Source organism: Pelobates fuscus, chromosome 5, assembly GCF_036172605.1.
Source record: "Pelobates fuscus isolate aPelFus1 chromosome 5, aPelFus1.pri, whole genome shotgun sequence".
NCBI classification, from domain to species: Eukaryota; Metazoa; Chordata; class Amphibia; order Anura; family Pelobatidae; genus Pelobates; species Pelobates fuscus.
In genome coordinates, this window is record NC_086321.1 from 265,967,273 (window position 1) to 265,989,983 (window position 22,711).

Here is a 22,711-nt window from a genome sequence, read left to right on the forward strand (position 1 = left end):
ATGGGACGGGAAGATAACAACAAATTGTTGGCGAACACCACCCCCATTATAGCACAGTGGAATACCACCTCCCGCCAGAGCTCCACCGCAACCACTATAAGGAAAAGTTCCAAGAAGACCATATTCCTTGTGAACCCTGCAGCATGCCAAGACTCTAGCCAGGAGCACGCACACCAGTGGGCCCCAAAGATGGCCCCAAAACCCGCAGTCCCGGCCATATCAGTAAGGAGATGGAGCTTGGCATGGACACCTCAGGAGCCTGCCAATAGGAACACCCATTAAAACCTTCCAAGAAGACGGACCAAACTGACAGGTCCTCGCGTAGGGGGCAAGTGATTCGCACATAATGATTAGGGCCCTCCACCCCACATGTCACCGCTGCCAAGTGACGAGTAAACACCTTTCCCATGGGAATAATCTGGCATGCGAATTGGCATGCGAATTGCAGCTTGCCCAAGAGCGACTGCAGCTGGCGCAATTGAATCTTCTTGAGCAAACCAGCGGCCGAAACTAGGCTACACAAATCCGAAACCTTATCCTCCGGCAGATGACACTCATCTCTATCCCCAAGAAACTCAAACAAGTGGTCTTATGAGGGGCCAGAGGAATCCTGAAAAAACGCGAGGGGTCCGAAGAAGGTGGGAACCCATGTGTGAACCTGCGGAAACAACACAGAGGAAATCATCCAAGTAGTGTAGAAGCAAATCACAAGCCTGCTTCCTCCCGCACCACCCACTAGAGGAATGTGCTGAAACATTCAAAATAGAAACAGGATGTTGGACAGGCACAAGTCCAACTGTCCCGTTAAAAGGTAAGGAATCGGCAGAGCTGAGAACGGGCTCGCCATATGTCCCAATGACAGCTTCTTGTTGAGCTTGTCTTCCACCACGTCAAGGTGGTCACGAACCAACTTGAGGTTCTGACAGACCCCCAGGGGAATCTCTAGCCCGATAGGGATTCCAAAACTCCGCTGCATTGAGGTTCCTATAACAGCTTAGTGTCCACCAATGTCCACTGGGGTCCTCACCCTTCCAGACCATGGTAACCCCCACTCACCAGCCTTGCCCCGCTTGAAGCAGCGGGCTGCAGAGTGGAGCATTCGCGCTTAAACTTGTAACCGGCCCCACACTTGCAATGGCTTTCGTTGAACTGCCAGCAACAACCCACGCACCTGGGCAAGGCCGACGGGGAGGAATGTCCTGCCGCGCTTACCCCCCCAAGAAAGTATGACATACCCCCTTGATGCGAGGCTGGGGGAGTCATAATCGCCAATCACAAGCCAATATCCATCCAATGAATGGGCGAACCGCCAACCTCTGTCGAAACTGCTCATCCATTGTACAGCGCTATCAGGAGGGGGCAAGTCTTCCAACAGGAGCAGGAAAATTATCTCCAGAAACTCCCCCTTCCAGATCTTCTCCCGGACCTCCAGGCGCAAATGTAACCCAAGAGGGCCTGACCAACACATATAGGCCGCACCGTAGGCAGCTGGCGCAACCTTCACACTTGGCTGAGTGGCAGGCAACCCCGCCACCGATCCCGATATGGAGGAGGGAGATGTGGGGACTACAGGGGCAGGGGCTATTGATGTCCCCCCCCGGGACAGACACCCCAGTCCCCCCAGAAGAAGTAACAGGAGAAGTGTCCCACTCTGCCAGAACCTGCTCATCCAACGAAGAGTGGCCCAGAGACCCTACTGAGCTACGCTCCCACTGATCCAAGAAACCCAGTAGAAAACCCACCAGAGAACCCCAATCAGGCTGAAGCTTCCATCCAGAGCCACCCCCGTCCGTCCTCTATTACAGAACCAGACTCACTGGATGGCGCAGGAGTCGACAGGAGCAGCGGAGCCATGCCAACAGGAGGCTGGGCCGGAGATGCAGAATGGAAGCTCCAGCGGAATGGAAACCGGAGTAGAACCCAACGATGCCTGAAACATAGCCCGGTCTTGAGCCACATGGGAAGAAAGAACAGGTAAATTCATATTCCTCCCCCCCAGACCCAGAATGGGAGGCAAACCCCAGGGGGACGGGGAAGGCAAGGGATGCCCAGTAGGCCCTGGCAAAACACCCAAGGAAGGGTGTTTTGTAGAACTACTACAGGAAGGGGAAGGAGACAGCCATCTAATACTATTCCGAGCCTGCCCCCCGCGCATCAGAAGGGGAAACCTCTTCCCCCCGGGAAATACCCTACGCCTTGAGGCCTGTCCACCACTCCACTCGCCGGGAGGTGGGACTGCGGCTCATGCTGCGAGGGGCTGAAGAGGAAGACTGGAAATGAGCATGGGCTGCAGCAGACGGCGCCACAGCTGGGTAGTTACAGGAGCCCCCGGGGGAGGTGAAGCAAGCCTCGTAGTCGCAGACTGACGGATCCAAGAGGCCAAGCCTGCACTCCTGAGACCAGGAGAGCCCTGAGCCTCCCCAGGAGGGGTGAAACATTCAGATGACCGAGCTCTCTTCCGGGAGAGAACTAGCTCTTAACCCTGGAGTATGAACCATGTTTCAGGATAAAGGTCTAGCTGACTGCCTCAATGAATATTTTTTTTCAGTATTTACAGATGAAAATAAAGGAAAGGGACCTCAGTTAGGAAAAAGGACAAAATAGTCATGTGTTACATGTGAGTTTACAAAGGAAGAGCTTCTATATTAAATGTCAAAAGTAAAGACAAATAAGTCAATGGGGCCTGATGGAATACACCCAAAGTTATCAATAGAGCTTAGTGGTGTACTAGCAAAACCATGAAAAGATTTATTTAGCCAATCATTGTTAACAGGAGTATTTCCCAAAGATTATAAGTTAGCGAATATTGTGCCCATTCACAAGAAAGACAGTAGGGAGGAGTCGGGCAACTATAGGCCAGAAATCCTTACTTCAGTAGTGGGGAAAGTAACTAAAATCACATGGATTTCAAGATCAGAGACAACATGGGTTTACTTCAGGGAGATCATGCCAAACTAATCTTATAGATTTTTTTGATTGGGTAACTAAAATTATAGATCAGGGTGGTGCAGTAGACATTGCTTACCTAGATGTCAGTGAGGCTTTTGACACTGTTGCACGTAGAAGGCTTATCAATAAACTGCAGTCTTTTGATTTCAATATTGTTGAATGGGAATGGCAGTGGCTGTGTGACAGGCAACAGAGGGTTGTCGTCAATGGAGTATATTCAAAGCATGGTCTTGTCACCAGTGGGGTACCTCAGGGATCTGTACTTGGACCCATTCTCCTTAATATGTTTATTAGTGATATTACATAAGGTCTTGATGGTAAGGTATAAAAAGAAAAAATCTCACTCACTGTGATTGTATCCAGACAGATTTATTTGCAACGTTTCGACCTGTCAAGGTCTTTAATCACAGTGAGTGCCTGAGATTTTTTCTTTTTATGTATATTTCATGTGTGTTTTTTTTGCTGACCCATGCTCAGTAGCACCCTGGGTTGTTTTATTGTGGCTGAGTGCGACCCTATCTTTTTTTCTTGATGGTAAGATGATTTTTGCTGATGATTTTTGCTTTTTGCTGATGATTTTAAGATATGTAACAGGGTTGATGTTCCAGGAGGAATAATATGAATGGCAAATGATTTAGGTAAACTAGAAAAATAGTCAGAGTTGTGACAGCTGACATTGAATGTGTATAAGTGCAAGTTAATGCATCTTGGATGTAAAAACCCAAGGGCAGAGTATAGAATATTTGATAGAGTCCTAACTTCAACATCTGAGTAAAGGGATTTAGGGGTAATTATATCAGATTACTTAAAGTTAGGCAGACAATGTAATGGAGCAGAAGGAAATGCAATCAGAATGCTTGGAGAGATATTAGCAGTAGAAAGCCATTGTACAGAACACAGGTGAGACCTCACTTGGAGTATTGTATACAGTACTGGAGACCGTATTTCAAGAAGGATAGTGATACTTCAGAGAACAGCTACTAAACTGGTTAATGGATTGCAGGATAAAACTTACAAGGAATGGTTGGAGGAAAGACAAGACAGGGGGATATGATAGAAAGATTTAAACATAATTTTTAGGTTTAGGTTCATAGGTTTAAAAATAATATCAGGAAGTATTACTTTACTGAGAGGGTAGGGGATGCATGGAACAGCCTTCCAGCTGAAGTGGTAGAGGTTAACACAGTGAAGGAGTTTAAGCATGCATGGGATAGGCAGAAGGTTATCCTAGCTATAAGACAAGACTAGGGACTAATTAAATTATTTAGAAAATTGGGTAGACTAGATCGGCCGAATGGTTCTTATCTGCCGTCACATTCTATGTTTTTATGTTTCTCACAAATATATATATTTTACCAAATATGCATTTTCCCTTTTATCAAATATTTACTTTTTGTTTGTACATAATATTAGTAGTGATCTATTAATCAAATAGTTGCACAATTATAGAAAAAGCAGTAGTCAAGTGCCAAATAATCCCCAGCCTTCAAAATAAAGCAGCAGCTACACAGTGCTGGACTCTCTTATTATAGTAATGATTTAGTCTGCTTACTTAATTACAATTTTCCCAAAAATTAAATGAAGGAATTGATCTTCAGTAAACATCGTAAACCTTTATAGTGGGATTCCTCAAACGTAGTCAGAGTACAAAAATAATAAAAAAAAACAGGTGTCTGCACTCATAAGTACAATATAGTATTATATATGGCAGACAAACCAGTAGATCTGAAAATCACTCCAATGATTATAAATATATGGGAGAAAAGAGAATTGTGCATATGCATGTAAGAAATGTACATAGTTATAAAATGGAGCACTACTCAAAGTTTTGGATAGGACACATGGGCTGTACAATCTCTGCTGTGGGACAAATGATGATCTTTATTACTCAAATTGTATGGAGATACTGAGACAAATATTTACTCACACTTGCATGAGGTATACTTCTAAAGCAGCACAGAAAACTTTAGAATCCACAAGGATAAATACAAATTGTTTTGCTATACGAATGCCAGCATGATGGAAATTTAAAAATATGATGTGAGGGTCCGCCAACTTAGCTGTCTTCTTCCTCAACCCGATCTACATGAGATGGAAGGAAAGAAATACCAGTTAGAGTAAAACATCACTAAACTACTCTGACTTTTCTGGGAGTTGACTTTATTTGCAAGTCAACCAGTCACAGTGCAATTGATACTCTTCAAACTGACAGGAACAAACATGGTGTCTCTGATTAAAGATTTATTGTTGTGCTTTGTTGTATTGAGTAATTATGTATTTTTGATAAATTTGTTTTCCAAACAACTTCAATCAAGGCATAGATATTAACAATATTAAAGTATCACATTGTTTTAAATAATTACTATACCACTCCTCCTATCACTAATACTTATTAGAGGAGAGTTGTATTTTGAAATATTATTTTTTCATGAGGCAGCAGCAGATGAGAAAGGTGTGTTGTAAGTGTCCCTAGGAGCTTCGGCATCTCTAGCCACTGAGGTCAGGTACAACTTGGGTCTATGGACCTGGACATCCCCTGGTCCTATATTAGTTTAGATGAAGGAATAACCTTTTGGTCAAATGAAACCAAGAAAGTTGTGGCTAATGTCTACAGCTATCAAACTGAGTTTGTGTTATTGATGGAGTTAGGACATTTGATGGGGTTTAGTAATTTATCACGGGCTCAGCAGTCATGATTTACTTTTGGCACAAGCTAGTAAATCAACGCTGTTGATTAAAGAGTAGGTCAACTCTGCACAAAACATTTTATTGTTGTGTTATTGTACGTGTCAGTGAATATTTTAGAAATTTTCTCATATGTATCTATAACTTCACAACCTAAATGAAACCATGTTGACTTAATCATAATTTCTGTTTATTTAGGCTATGGGATTGGTCTTCCTCCGAACTCTCCACTGACATCAAACATTTCCGAATTGGTCAGTCAGTATAAGTCAAGTGGATTTATGGACATGCTACACGACAAGTGGTATAAAGTAGTACCTTGCGGAAAAAGAAGTTTTGCCGTCACAGAAGTAAGCAGCAATATTTGTAAATTAATATTTTAGGGACACACAAAAAAATGAACTGCCCTGAATTAAAAATTGACGTGTGAATTTCAGGTTTAATAGCCAAGCTGAGACTAATGCTGACTCCAGGAATTTTTCCAAACCAGTATATTTTTTTTTTAAAGCTTTATTTTTGCAGTGCATAAAGATAAAAAGCAGGCCTACAAGCCACAATAGCATGAACAAGCACAAATGAGTACAAAATGTAACAGTTGTGTGGCATTTGATAGTATTGCACCGTTTTTTAAAATTAACTGAGTCAAGCTGTTCTCTCTGTAAACGCTGAATTGGAGTTAACCTGGTATGCCTAGTAGACTAGCTAGACAGGAGAAATACTAGTTAAAAGATAATAGTATAATAAAACAGGCTTAAATTACACATTCTCAGTTTAGATTAGTTCTAGAATAGAAAGATCAATAGTATGAGAATCATGCTTGTTAGAGACATGCTCGTACTGCTGCCAACATAAACACTGAGCTAGGCATATAGATGAAAGTGGCAGCTGCTGTTAAAGCAAGGGCTCAGCTTCTGGTGGATAGTCCATCTCACATAAAAAAATCAATCAACTCCCTGACAGGGTATGTCCATGTCCACGTATCGGAGTACCAGGCCTGTTTAAGTGCCAGTACCACTCATCCACAGTCTCAGAAACTCTGGAGTAAAGTCCATTTCTTGTCCAAATCTGTAATTTATACCTACATTTTACAATTAGATTTTCAGTTCTACATAACTACCAGTATTTGCCAAATGTAATAGAGTCAGTGCAGAGTGACATGGCTCATCTGTACTACACAATACAAGTAATTGCTGAATTCTGAATTCATTTATGGAAAACCTAGACAGAACAGCTGAGCCTTTAATGAAATTCACAGAATTGTCAGAAATACTTAATGCCCTTATCTGGGCAACTAACCAACCTTACTCAAGTGGTACTACATGAGCTGCAGCCACTACACCCATTAATAACCCAACACAACCACCCCCTTCCACTCATCTGGTGCACTTCTCAACCCCAGAACCACAGATTCTACTACCCAAGCAGTTCAGTGGGAACCAAAACCTTCATAATGTCTGGCGAGTTAGCATTTGACTTAAAACCATGCGACTACGATGTGGGAGCAATCCATATTCATACTGTAATCTACAACCTGTCAGACCCCCACAAGAATAGGTACACAACTTGTTATGTTCTAGTGACCTATTAATTCAAACTTGGAACAATTTCTTTGCTGCTATATCCTCTATGTATGATAATCTCAAAAGAAAAGACACAGCCCAGAGAGCCCTGCAACTAGGCTGTAGATCTTTGTAAGACTACATCACAGTTCAAATGGTATTCTGCAGATACCCATTGGGATGAATTGGACTTACCAACCAATTCCATTTTTGGTTGACTGAATCTCTCATAGTTTGCCCACTTTGGGATTCCTAAGACACTAGAGGCATTACAACTTGATCAGTGTCTATGGGAAAGACGTAAGGAACAAGCCATCATATCACCTTACCCACAAGTACCAGTGAAGGAAAGGTATTTGCTCTTCCTTCTATACCACAGGAGGAATGCCCATACAGGCTTATCTGGTCCAAGGACAACTACCCCCCTGAAGAACTATAAAGGAGAAGAAGCAACAATCATTTGGCTAAATCCTTTTTCAGCGAGAGCAAAGATGTATGTTGGTAAGTGAGTGAACTACACTGATCAGCCACAATATAAAAAAAAAAACACACCTGCATAATATTGACTAGGACCCCTTGTGCTGTCATAACAGCTGTGATGACTCAAAGCATGGACTTAAGAAGACCTCTGATGGTGCTATGTGGTATCTGGCACCAAGACATAAGCAGCAGATCCTTTACGTCCTGAAAGCTGCAAGGTGGGGCTTCCATGGACCGTATTTGTTGTCACGACACCACAGATGCTCAGTCAGATTTAGATCTGGGGAATTTAGGGGTCAAGGCAACATCTTGAACTCTTTGTCATGTTCCTCAAGTCATTCCACCACAATTTTTGCAATCTGACAGGGTGTATTATCCTGCTAAAAGAGGCCATGCCATTAGGTAACACCATTGCCATGAATGGGTGTACATGGTCTGCAACAATCTCTAGGGTAGATGGCATGTGTCAAAGTAACATCAAAATAAATGCAAAGACCCACATCAGAATCTGCTTCTGCTGGCCTGCTTTGTGGTCCAGTTCTGATGCTCACGTCCCACTGAAGACACTTTTGGTGGTGAACACAGTCACCATGTTCACTATGACCAGTCTGCGGCTATGCAGCCCCATATGCAGCAAACTGTGATGCACTGTGTGTACTGACACTTTTCTACTATGGATAGCATTAAGTTTTTTGCAATTTGAGCTAAATTAGCTCTTGTGTTTGCACCAGACAGGATAACCTTCACTCCCCATGTGCGTCAATGATCTTTGGGTGCCCATTACCCTGATGCCAGTTCACTTGTTGTCCTTCCTTGCATCACTTTTGGTAGATACTAAACACTGCATACTGGAAACACCTGGTAAGACTTACTATTTTGGAGATGCTTTGACCCAGTTGTCTAGCCATCACCATTCGGCCCTTATCAAAGTCACTCTCCTGCCCATCTTTCCAGTTTACAACACAGTTTTTTCATAGAGTATACCCATTATAGATTCCATTGGAAAGCATACTCTTGATCTGGTGCCTTCACTCCTTTTTCCACTCATCTTGGGACTGGACTACCTCCTTCACTGGAATCCTATGCTTTTTCTTGTCCCTATGCACTACTCAAGGAGCTTACTTCATTCGATATGAAAAATGCCTCCCAGAAGAAAATACGAATGTCCATTCAATCTTGTACCAGGAGCACACATGCCTTGTGGTAAAATCTACCCCTTCCTGAAAATAAGTTACAGATCCTTAAGAAATATATACAGGAAAGCTTATAAAAGGGGTGAATCAGACCTTTAACTTCTCGTGCAAGAGCTGGGATATATTTTATTGGGAAAATAATTAAATTAGCACCATTGTGTAGATTAAAGAGAACCCGATCATATCACAGTCAGAAATAACCATCCACTGCCCCTCATTCCAGAACTCCTAGAGCACTTACAATCTGTCACGTTCTATCTGTTCTTGTCATGACATGAAGGGGTGCTGCCCTGCAACAGCACTGTCCCTTTAAGTGTGGGAACCAACTTAGCAGAGAAATAATTCTAGGACACGATAAATGGAGTAATAAAGAAAATGTATTAAGGCAAACCAAAAGGATATAGATATATATAATATATACAAAACAAAATATGACAATGCCACAAATATATAAATATATACAATAACCCAATATATACAATAGAGCAGGCAGAGTCCACGATAGTCCTAGGCAAAGGTAAAGGCTTAGTCAGGTTAGTGCAGCCACCAAGTACAAAATGAACATCAAGGGGCAAAGTCCTAAGCAGGTCACACAGAAATAATGCAGCAAGGTCAGAATCACTGGAGAAGGAGTCTAGACAGGAACACTGCAGGCGAACACTGGAACAGGAGGCACAGGACACAGGACCATAAGGACATCGGAACACCGGATCAGGAAATACAAGATACTCAGGATACTCAGGAAACAAGACACAGGAGCCAGAATCACGGGAGCCAGGAAACAGCAGGTACAGGGTCAAGGATAGAGGATAATGATCTGACAGGGAGTGAGGGGAGAAACCAGAATATATAGGTGCTAAACAAGGGCCAGGTGTAGTGCCTAACCAAAGGAAATGAGAACAGTGCCAAAACAGAAAGAGTGGTGAGTGCGAGTACTGCACGAGGGCATGTCGACTAAGGAGTGTCGTGACAGTACCCCCCCCTTAAGGAGCGACTCCCGGCGCTCCAAAACCCAAAGATCCCCCACGGGTGACAGAAGAAAATCAGGGCCACCCAACCAGTAGAGGAAAACAAGGAGGAGGCTTAGGAGGAATGAGAGGTGGACAATCCCATGGGAGAAACCAACGAGGCAGAATAGAAACATACAAAAGCAAGGACTGTAGAGTAACATTTAGCAATAGAAGGGCAGACACAGAAACAGAAGGTAAAGGCACATAAGATAAGAAACACTCCATACCAGTGACCGACAAATGTGTTAACCCACTAGATCTGGGACTATTGCTAGTAACAGGTTCATCACTCAGAAGTCCTGGGTCTGACTTGGTTTCTGGCTTGTGGGATCCTCGGAACAAAGACTGCGATGCAACTTCAGTCGAAGGGAGAACAGTCTCTGCGTAATCTTGGGTAGGTACCACTGGAACCAAACAAGGAGAATCCCCTAAATTAATAGGTACAGGATCAAGAACATTCTGCGAGCCTTCCTCCACAGACCGCAGATATGCATCAAGGAACGGTTCCCCAAATTTCTCCGAGCACGGGGCTAACCGAAGCAGAGACGACTCTCTCTCAAATTGACATTTTTCTGTAGCGGCTAGAGATACCTGGTTAATAAAATCACTCTCTTCTTCCCTTGTGAACTCAGCTTGAGGTAGTTCTTTATTTGTCGTAGATAGACTTTCAACTGAAGGCAAGTCTTCATTTAATACTTGCTGGAGTTTAGGTGGAGTGATAGACATCATGGTAACTGAAATGTCATAGAAGGAGCTTCCTTCATCATGGGAACAGGTACCTCCTTGTTCGGTTACACTCCTTTCCTTTGGCGTTTGATTAAGCAGCTGATTAGAATAATCTTCGGCGCTTGGTTCAGGTACAAGCTTGGTAGTTGGGGTTTCCTCTTGCAGCAGAGAAATTGTTCTACCAGAGCATGTAACTCGAAGAACTGTAGAGTCTTCTTCAGGCTGTGGGTTTAGAACAAGCCTGGTCTCATTTAGATTCTTCTCTTGGGCTTGATCCATCACGGGTTTGTCACGTTGCACCCAGTCTGAGTCTTTGTCTTCTATTTGAAGATAACAGTCTTTTTTACTTGGCGACAACTCATTTTCCACAGTTGCGGTTGTGAGAGGGGTGCCAATCTTCAAACCCCCAGAGGTAGAAGGGTTAAAATTGGAATCATCAGGCCTCCCCACATCAAAGTCATGAGCTGCCTTTGGCACAATAGCCTCTTCTTCCACTGGTTGTTCTGAAGTTTTCACCTTTGGTTCTTCAGCCTTCTCAGCCAGTGTCTTGAAAGAAGTAGGTCGTTTACCACGTCTCCTACGTGGTGACTTTTTGACAGGAGATTCACCTTCAATGAGATTGGTCCCCAATTTCAATGGTCCAACCTTGTCGTCACTTGCATCACCCGGAGCACATTTTATTGGTGACTCTTCTAGTTCAGATGCATTGTCCTTTGTGGGACAGGCCTTCAGATCAGATCCCGTTACCTGGTTAAGGTCACTGGTGGTCTCCTCAATTGGCACGGTGAGGTAGGAATTCGTATCTCTAGTTGCAGACTCAGGGGAGTCTGTTTCTGCTTCGTGGTTGGGCAGAGTTTGCTTGAGACTTTCTCTGACCAGACATGTACCCTCTTGAACGGTGTGGAGATCGTTCATCTTGGTAGCCGGTAGCTTCACCTTGGGAATAGGCGAGTGGATCTTGCAGAAAAGAGACGGTAATATATGGGTACTATGGGTCTCTGGTACTGAGACAACATTAGGAAACTGCGTACTGGTACTACCTTCCCATTCAGACTGCTCGTCCTCTAAAGCTGCTATGCAACGAGCACCCAGTTCATCAAAGACTTGGTCCATGAGGGGATCGCCAGTGCTATATAACCCCTCAACATCTTCGTCTTTTGTTTGGGCAGAAAGGCATTCAGCTTTAATTTCCAGAGGGACTTCGGTTTTGCAGTCGGGAGGACCAACAAGCCATTTTCCCCAAGTCAGAGTCAGGAGGATTTGTTATGCTATGTACATCAGAAAAAGGAATACCATCATTATTATCAGGCATAAAGACAGTCATTCTTTCTTGTACAAGATTAATAATAAATTGCACTTCAGGTAACAAGGCAACAAGATTATTGTGCATTACTCTCACTTGTCTCTGCAAATATGATAAAGATTTTTTATGTGATATCTCTTTAAGAGACATACGGATAAGTGTATACACCCTACTTATCACAGGAGGCTCTCTCAACCATATATCGCAATTAGGTAACTGAAAAAGCAATGAATCACATATGTTTTTGTGAAAAGTTTGAAGTTCATAGATAAATCCACATAATACAGATTTCTGGATTTGACAGGAGACATCTATAATAGATAAGCATAAATTAGAGGCCTTTCCAATCTGCCGCTGAATTTTTCCTAACTGATTACAACAAGTCTCAATGAGAGCACACTCTTGCTGTGAATCAGCGTGAATACCAACAAGGTTCTTCATTGTGATCCTAGACATTATACTCTGCCGGTTCCAAGTGGTCAGATCATTCTGTCATGACATGAAGGGGTGCTGCCCTGCAACAGCACTGTCCCTTTAAGTGTGGGAACCAACTTAGCAGAGAAATAATTCTAGGACACGATAAATGGAGTAATAAAGAAAATGTATTAAGGCAAACCAAAAGGATATAGATATATATAATATATACAAAACAAAATATGACAATGCCACAAATATATAAATATATACAATAACCCAATATATACAATAGAGCAGGCAGAGTCCACGATAGTCCTAGGCAAAGGTAAAGGCTTAGTCAGGTTAGTGCAGCCACCAAGTACAAAATGAACATCAAGGGGCAAAGTCCTAAGCAGGTCACACAGAAATAATGCAGCAAGGTCAGAATCACTGGAGAAGGAGTCTAGACAGGAACACTGCAGGCGAACACTGGAACAGGAGGCACAGGACACAGGACCATAAGGACATCGGAACACCGGATCAGGAAACACAAGATACTCAGGAAACAAGACACAGGAGACAGGAGACAGGAGACAGGAGACAGGAGACAGGAGACAGGAGACAGGAGACAGGAGACAGGAGACAGGAGACAGGAGACAGGAGACAGGAGACAGGAGACAGGAGACAGCATCACGGGAGCCAGGAAACAGCAGGTACAGGGTCAAGGATAGAGGATAATGATCTGACAGGGAGTGAGGGGAGAAACCAGAATATATAGGTGCTAAACAAGGGCCAGGTGTAGTGCCTAACCAAAGGAAATGAGAACAGTGCCAAACAGAAAGAGTGGTGAGTGCGAGTACTGCACGAGGGCATGTCGACTAAGGAGTGTCGTGACAGTTCTCAATATAATTAATGAAAAGTCCACAAGAGGATGAATGGAAAACTGCATTCTGTTCCCGCTACATGTGTGGCTGTGTGTACCTGTGTGTCACTGGCTGTATATGTGTCTGCCTAGCATTGTGTGTATGTATCTGGTAGTGTGTATCTAAAAGGGTGTGTCTGCAAATGCATATCTATGTGTTTTTCTGTGTGCAAATGCGTGTCTTAGTGAGTTTGTGTGTGTGCACATGTCTGGGTTTGTACAACAGGGAGGGGAGCAGAGGAAGTGTTTTTTTTTTTTTTTTTAAAGCTGCTCCAAGATTTCTGATGCTAGCCCTACCTATATTACACATGCATGCATTACATAACAACAGCATACATGTGAATGGAACCCCTTAAGGACACATGACATGTGTGACATGTCATGATTCCCTTTTATTTCAGAAGTTTGGTCCTTAAGGGGTTAATATGAGCACTAACATCACACAACCATGTAGGGTGTGAAAGATAAAGACTTGCATGTGAAAATACATGTAATTACATTATACACGTAAGCAATGTATTTAAATCACGGTCATTGTGTGATGCATGCATATTTGAACTAAAAAGTCCAACTTAATATTGTCTAGAATCTCAAATGTCTGTCTATCCAAACCTTGAACATTACTTATTTTCAACAGATATAAGTACAGGGAACTTTGACATAGTTACACAAAATAAAATACTGTTCTGCACCACTAAGTTGCCCAGTTGCTTTACATTTTTCTGAATACATGGTACACACCAACAAAACTTTGTTTGAACACTTTCCAAAAAGCCAGTGTCCCTTTAATGGTGTACTGGAGTTTAAAAAATATATAATAATTGTGACTGGAAATATGCTGATTAAGCAAATGTTATCATTAGTCACTATTATTATTATTATTATTATTATTATTATTATTATTATTATTATTATTGCCATTTATATAGCGCCAACAGATTCCGTAGCGCTTTACAATATTATGAGAGGGGGGGGATGTAACTATAAATAGGACAATTACAAGAAAACTTACAGGAACGATAGGTTGGAAAGGACCCTGCTCCAATGAGCTTACAATCTATAGGAGGTGGGGTATAAGACACATTAGTACAGGAAATATCAATCGAATAAGGTGGGAGTGAAGCAGAGCTGGAGGAGAGAGTAAAGCGCTGCCCTAAAGGAGAAAGCAAGAGACAGGTGTGTAAGGTAGAGGTTACTCTGGGAGGCCATAAGCTTTCCTAAAGAGATGTGTTTGAAGACTAGGGGAGAGTCTGATGGGGGTAGGCAGGCTTTGCCATAGAAAGGGAGCTGCCCGCGAGAAGTCCTGCAAGCGCGAGTTGGCCATACAGGTGCAAGCAGCGGTCAGGAGGTGGTCATGGTCAGAGCAGAGGGAACGATGAGGGGCATACCTATGGATCTGTGAAGAGATATATTGGGGGCTAGAATTGTTCAGTGCTTTATATGTATGGGTTAGCACTTTGAATTGACTCCTATAGGATACAGGGAGCCAATGTAAACACTGGCAGAGGGGTGAGGTGTGAGAGGACTGACTAGAGAGGAAAATCAGTCTGGCGGCGGCGTTCATTACAGACTGTAGCGGGGCAATACGGCTTTTGGGGAGACCAATCAGGAGAGGGTTACAATAATCCATGCAGGAAAATACTAGAGCATGGACAAGCTCCTTGGTAGCATCTTGTGTAAGAAAGGGGCGGATGCAGGCTATGTTTTTAAGTTGCAATCTACAGGATTTGGCAACAAACTGGATGTGAGGCTCAAAGGTGAGGCCAGAATCAAGTATAACGCCAAGACAGCATGCTTGCAAGGATGGACTTCACTGACTTGAAGGGAGAGCGAGAGAGGAGGATCAGTATTAGGAGGAGGAAAGACAAGGAGTTCAGTTTTAGAGAGATTGAGTTTCAGAAAGCGCGAGGACATACAGTCAGAGATAGAAGAAAGGCAAGCAGTGACACGTTGCAGGACAGCAAGGGGAAAGGTCTGGGGAGGAGAGATATATTTGGGTGTCATCAGCGTATAGGTGGTAGTGAAATCCAAAAGAGGCTATAAGTTTGCCAAGAGAGGCAGTATAAAGAGAAAATAGAAGGGGACCAAGGACAGAGCCTTGGGGAACTCCAACTGAGATAGGGCGAGGGGAGGAGGTATCCTTGGAAAAGGAGAAACTAAATGAGCGTTGGGAGAGATAAGAGGAAATCCATGAGAGGACAGAGTCACAGAGACCAAGCGATTGAAGAATTTGAAGGAGGAGAGCATGATCAACGGTGTCAAAGGCAGCAGAGAGGTCAAGGAGAATTAAAATGGAGTAGTGACCTTTGAATTTAGCTGCGATTAGGTCATTAGTAACTTTGATAAGAGCAGTCTCAGTAGAGTGAAGAGGATGGAAGCCAGACTGAGGGTCAAGGAGAGAGTTGGATTTGAAATTTTTTTTTCAGGATAGGTTCTACAGTGGCATGATTAAGGACAGCAGGGACAGTGCCAGAAGAGAGAGAACAGTTGAAGATGTGTGTTAGGGAAGGCACAAGACAAGGAGAGAGAGATCTGATGAGGTGAGATGGGACAGGATCGAGCGTGCAAGTGGTGGGGCGAGAGGAAAGGAGAAGCGCAGCCACCTCTTGTTCAGTAGCTGTGGAGAAGGTCTGAAGGGTAGGAAAAGCGTGCTCTATGTGGGTTGAGAAATAGAATGGCAAGGAGGGAAGAATTATTTCCTTAGCTGTAAGGTTAGTTTTGGGGGTGGCCACAGCAGGGAGGAGAAGAGAATTAAAGGTGTCAAAGAGACGTCTGGGATTGCAGGAGCATGAACTAATGAGAGAAGAAAAGTAAGACTGTTTGGCGAGGGCAAGGGCTGTGCTGTATGCAATATGAATCTATAATGGAGAAAGTCTGCCTGGGTGCGGGACTTCCTCCAGGAGCGTCAGCACAAAGGGAGCAGCTCTGCAGATAACGCGTTGATTTAGTATGCCAAGGTTGGGGTTGTGTCCTCCTCGAGGTGCATGTTTGGAGTGGGGCTGCAGCATTAAGGCAGAGGTGATATATATGTGGAGATGGCCAGTGAGGGACAGGAGAGGGAAGGGATGGATAGCAGTTGTGAATCAATTTCAGCTGACAGCTGCTGGAGGTCAATAGAATTAAGATTTCTCCTGAGTTGAGGGGAGTTAGGCTGAGGTTGTTGGCTGAGGGGGTAATCGAGAGCAAGCGATAAGAGGTGGTGATCAGAGAGAGGAAATGGAGTGTTGCAGATATTAGATACTGTACATGAATAAGAAAAAATAAGGTCGAGGGTATTGCCAGCTATATGAGTGGGAGAATTAGCCCACTGCAATAGCCCAAGGGAGGAAGTAATTGAAAGTAGTTTAGAGGCTGCTGGGGTCAAAGGTGGGTTAATGGGAATATTGAAGTCTCCAAGAATTAGGGATGGAAAGTTAGAAGAGAGGAAGTAGGGTAGCCAGGCAGCAAAGTGGTCAAGGAAAAGGAGAGGGGACCCAAGGGGACGAGAGATAACGGCAATGTTAGCAGAGAAGGGTTTGAAAAGGCGAACTGAATGAATTTTAAATTATGGGAAAGAGAGGGAATGGGGGTGGGCAGAGTTTTAAAGGAGCAGTGGGGTGAAAGGAGAAAACCTACACCGCCACCTTTTCTTTCTGCATGTCTTGGATTGTGGGTAAAGGCAGGGGTATCAGTATCAGAGGGAGAGAGCCATGTTTCGGTTAGTGCGAGTGTATGGAAGCAACAATTCCCATTATAGGTTACCAGACAAACCAATGTTTATGTTATTTTTTGCTATGGAGAGAGGGGGGACTGTGCAAAATCATTCTCGAAATGCATATTGTTCCTAACCTTACTTTGCAATGATATTGCAATACTTGCAGTAAATTAATCAAAGGTTTAATGGAAATGTTAGCATATGATATGATTTATTATGTTGTTTTTTGGCACTAACTCATTTCTGTTTAACAAGTCATAATAACTATTCAAATGATGTAGATTTAATTTTTTATAAAAAAAACGTTACTGCATTGCAGAGCTAATAATTTTTCAGATCACATTTTTAGAGCATGAGGTTCATTGAACACCTTCAATTAATTATGTGTGTTCTGCCAAAATTAAGAACACTGTTATACTGACTGGATAGCTAACAGGAGATCTTCTCCAGTACAAAGTGTAATACAGATATACAGTTATTACTGGCTTTTAACAGGGTATTTTACTACTTTGCAACATAAATAAATAGACAGACAGATACTTAGCACTAAACTATTAGAAAATTTCAGGCTAAAAAAAAAGCCAAGCTCTGACGTTTTTTTAGACCGGTTATTTTTGGTTCATTTTTGCCATTTGTATTTCAATTTGCTTCAATTTGGAATTAAGAAAGTAACCCTAATAGAATTTTAAAAGGACAGTGGATGCTCTTTAAATGTTAACATAGTGACATTATTCCCAAATGTTGGGATTTGCAAAAGTCTCTCCTGAAAAATAAAATTTCAAAATATTTTATTATTTCATTATGACTCCTTAGATGGGCCTATTAAAGAAACACTCCAAGTCCCATAACAATTATAGCCTGCTGTAGTTGTTATTTTGTTCAGAGGACCCTGGTACACCCCAGAGTAGATAGTCAAACTGTTTAAAATTCCACATGGCATCATTCACTACATTCCCAGTACTAGAAGCACGTGCAAGAGCTCAATTGAGCTAAGTCAATGTCTCATTGACGGAAAGTGTCAACTGAGCGTTCTTAATTAATATGCCAATGCCTACATGGCTGGGTTTTGATCAGTGGCAGTGGCACCCTGTAGCAGGACAGGCAGCTTCAGGCACCAGCTGGTACCTAGGAAAGTTGTCAAACCGGTTTTAACAAATATCACCTGCAGTCACGATTCTTATTTCTGTGTTACCTAAAGCAAATGCACTTCAGCTTAAAAAATGTTTTTTTTTTTTTTATATAGTATATTTAGGTCATTTTGCCTAGCAAGAAAAAGAAAACAAATATAAAGTACAGCAATTGATTTGATAGCCAAATATAGCAAGCAATTTGGTAAAGCAATTTAAACTTTAATGGAAGCAAGCCCCATAAAAATATATATTCATATTTAGGTTTTAACAGCCATGCATAGTGTAATCCATTTTATCTGTTTTATCCCTGCTGCGTTTCTACATAATTCTGTGGTTTTGAAATTAATTTCTGTATGTGATAGTGCATGCCGTTCTAATCTCCACAGTCTTCTGTAATATCTATTTTATAAGCATTACAATACTGCATTGAAAAACAATGAGAGCATCTGAGAAATATCAATTCGCTGTAACTTCTGAGGATATTTTATTGTTTTTTCTTGTCAAAAATATGCTGAATGAAACAAGGAATAGCAGCGGATACAAATAAATCCAGTTTTAATGCAGAGGGAATACGACTGCTATGGACACAAGAGGTCTCTAAATGCAGAGAACACAGATCAATAAAAACTGATTCAAACAAAATAATCATTGCACTTATAATTGGTGGAGGAGAGCAGTGTCTTACCTTGTTTTATATTTTATATTCAGAGGAAGATGCCGCCAAACTACACTTTCCCTAAGCACGTCACACAATATGTTTGGAAGGTGAAACGGTAATCAACATCTTTCAGTTGCTTATTTACAGTGATAGAATAAGGAGACAAGAAAATTGGGTTAGCTATGTGAGTGTCTTACTTCCTCTAAAGAGAGAAATAACCATCTAATATAGACTCAAAGACAAAAAAGGTGTTGTATCAACAAAGCAGCTTTAGCTTATTGAAGCAGTTTGGGTGTATAGATCATGTCCCTGCAGTTTTACAATTTATGTAGGAGTTAAATTATGTTTGTTTCGGTTTATGCAGCCCTAGCCACACTTCCCCTGACTGTGACTCATACAGCCTGTATGATTTTTTTTTCTTTTTCATTAAGATGTTAACTTGCTTTAGACCTGCTATATAAATTGAACTTTAATCACACAAAGGATGTATTGACGTCTATGTTTAAGTGTAGTGTTAACTCGGACTGCATTAAAATGGTGGGGCCTGGAGGCGGGGCCTGAACGCAGTGCTGTGAGGACGCAAACCTCAGCAGCTCCAACCATCAGGGGCAGAAAAAGCCAAATCTCATGGCTATAAAGGCAACTATACGACACCTAAGGGCCAACAGGGGAAGGTGACATCAAGGGGCATAGAATGACACCACCCAAACGACACCCACAGCAACATGCACCCGGAACCAAGGTGAGGCCTGCTAACCAAATAGGCGCAAGAGGGACGGCCACTTTCCTACCGCCGCAACTCTCTGACAACCAACACGTGAACACCCTTTTCCCCCCTTTGGACCGGTGGGGGTCATCCCGGTCTACCCCCACATGGCTCCCCTACCCAGCTATGACCAAGCGACACCAAAGCAAAACCCCCGACAAGCTCCATACGTGGCACACAAAATGGCCGACAGCTTCTCCACCTCTGACATGGACAGAGCGAAGATTGAGACTGAGCTGCGGCTAAATAAAATTTTCCGAGCCTTCTGGCAGAAACTAGAGTATCACATGAACCCCTCATAGCCAGAGAATATACCCACTGACCCATCACACTACCTACCTCGTAAAGCCAAGAGAGAAGTCACAAAAACCCACGTGAAGATGGCGAACAGAGTGGAAGCACATCCAGAAGGGGCCACCTCTGAGGGAAAACACTCCCGTACCCGGCCAAGCAGAAAGCGCCACGGATCTCCTCACCTAAGAGCCTTGCAGTGGTGGAAATCCCGGAGGAGTGTGGCGGGATCAGGCTGGCTGCAGGGTCGGATAGGCACTAGACCCGGGCGGGCGATGGAGCCTGGCAGACCCTCTGGGAACCTAGGCAGACCACAGCCGTGCCACAAGGTATGCCCAGCATGAGAACCCACGAAGAAGCCTCTGGCTTCCCACAGAGCTCACCTCCCCTCGGCACAGACACGCGAGCAGCATCGAGGTCTGCAAAGAGCCTACAAGGGAGAACCTTGCAGTCACCACGGATCCTGCTGAACTCTCTCCACTTGCCTGGCAGTCTTTGCCCTGCTGAGCCCTTGGGCCAGATAACAAGACTTCCATGGAAGGACACTGAGCCACCTCAGCGGGGTATTGGCTAACCTTCCGTGACCAGCATCATGCCACTACTCCAACTGTTACTGTGGGGTGAACATTTATGTTTTATATTTATGTTTCTATCTGTTTATATATTCTCTCATGTGGGGTATGTTTTTAGATTACCAGGGGGGCCACTGGGGGCTCTATCACACTTAAAGTCACTGTATGAGCCAGCGACTTCTCATTTACAGTATACATCCTGCTTGAAAACCTATAGTGATTAACTTTAAGCATTGCTAGCGAAGGCTTTGCGTTTTTCAGGGGAACATAGGATAGATGTCAACTTGCCGACCCAGGTTGATGGTGCGACCAGCGCCACGCATTCCTATTGCTCCACCACTAACAAAACGCAGACAAACACATCACACTAGACACAAGGCACACATACAGTAACTATCTTGGCACAGAACCACAAAAGGGGGAAACTGATTGTGCCATGACATGGTCTTACTCCCTATGTTCCAACTAAGAAAGCCTACTCCGTCAGGATGCTGCAAGCGAATTAGTTAACAGTTTATTATAGTTCAGACATATCGGCCTAGCTTATCATTATGTTTTTTCATAACAAAAATGTGCAAATTCTCTATGCCACTGTTTCACCTATCTATGTTCAGTTATTAATGCACGCTGTTGTGGCGTATGAATATGCTATGTACCCACCTGCACAACAAAAATAAAGAATTAAAAAAAAATGGTTGGGCCTGGTGTATTACTATAGGACTCAAACAAAGAGGCGGAATGCCGGGGTGGTACTTTATGAGACAGTTATGGAGAACTTGATTGAGATTATAAAATCCCTAAGACTATAGGTGAATAGGATATTATATTTGGGATTTTGATAGAGTTACAATCCGATTGTGTGAAACTAATAGTATAGAGAGCGTGGTAGTATGGGAAAAGTAGTTAGATTGTTCAATCATGTGTTTGGACTGAATATAGTGGTATAGGGTGCATAATATTATGGGAATAGTAGTTTATCGGTTAAACAAAACCTAGTGATATGAAGTGCTTGGTATTATGTGGGTAGTTCAATTGTCCAATCACATGATCAAACCATTAGAAAATTACATTAATTAAAAATACATTATTGCCAGCTTGTAGTGGTAGAAATAGCCAGAGGGAAGAGTATAAGAAGAAAAAAAATGTAAGTACATATATAAATAAATATAACTAGATCTGATGGTTAGATCCAAAATATGTGAATTCCATATTATTATCGGGAATGTAGTTTCTAAATTTAATCATGTGATTGGGATGAAAATCTGAAATCTTGGATGACGTATTATGAGATATATAGTCTTACAGCTACTGAGAATGCGATAGGTATATTAAATATAACAGTAACTAAAGAAAAATAATTTTCCTTTTTTCTTCTTGACTTTTTCAAGTTTAAAAATGGAAAAATAATTCAAATAAGTATAAAGCAATATAATATTGATAATATTTGCTTATTTTCAGATGGTATAAAGTATTGGACACAGAGAACTGGTATTATAGAGGGTGATGTAGATCAAAGTCTACATTTAAGTCGTTGGATGTTACTGTTTTAAGGTTATAATTTTACCACATGACAGGAGGCTTCATATTTGCATATCTTTCTTTACTGAAAACTCCAGCAGCATAGAAACAGTAACAACCAATCAGAGAAAAGATATGCTGCCCATAAAAGGGCCTGTCTATGACATCATTTCCTCTTTCTTTGCTGCTCCAGCCATTAACAGGTCAGAGTATTTTGCCTTGTGCAAAGATATTTACTGTATACCTGTTTTTTATTTGTGTACTGTATATTTTGTATAACATGTGTTTATCCTTGCCCTGACTGCCTGTACCTGCTCCCCTCACTCTGCTCTGTGACCGTTTTTCTCACTTTTATTTTTCCGGCGATCCGCAGGCGGCGCGGCTGCCTGTGCCACGCTCGCCGCACGGACCTGCCTCTATCTAGCGCAGGGCTATTGTGGGGTGACGGGTGGAGGGTAGCCAGGGCTTATTCGAGTTTTTCGCCGCGTTTTTTTCCTTGCAGATCGCGGCCGCGAGCGGGAACCCCTTCCCCACGCGGCCGGCGGCCATCTTGGATCTCGCGGTTATCGCGAGATCCGCGGCGGCCTCTCTCTGCGGTTCGGTACTCACCGACCGCCGTATCGACACCGGGGACCACCATCAGTGTGTCTCCCCGGTCTCCTTCCGCTCCCAACTCCTGCACCACATGCAGGGATAGTTCCTTTTGTGTTTTATGTGTTAATGCACTCTGTCTCACTGAGGGTGCAAGATTTCTCCACAACACGTTGGTTTACTATGTGTACATCTGCCTCACTGTAAGGCAAGGGTTTGCATGCAATAATCTGAAGGCTCATAAGGCTACCGTCCCCTCAATGTGACT

At 42.9% G+C, this 22,711-nt stretch overlaps 1 protein-coding gene across 1 annotated transcript in view; it reads left to right on the forward strand.

Moving 5' to 3' along the window:
- GRIN3A (glutamate ionotropic receptor NMDA type subunit 3A) overlaps positions 1-22,711 on the forward strand; it is a 380,703-nt gene that overhangs the window by 315,807 nt on the left and 42,185 nt on the right. Inside the window, exon 6 of the mRNA XM_063455270.1 lies at positions 5,833-5,984. Coding sequence (XP_063311340.1) covers positions 5,833-5,984 — 152 coding nt within the window. The remainder of the gene's footprint in view (positions 1-5,832; positions 5,985-22,711) is intronic.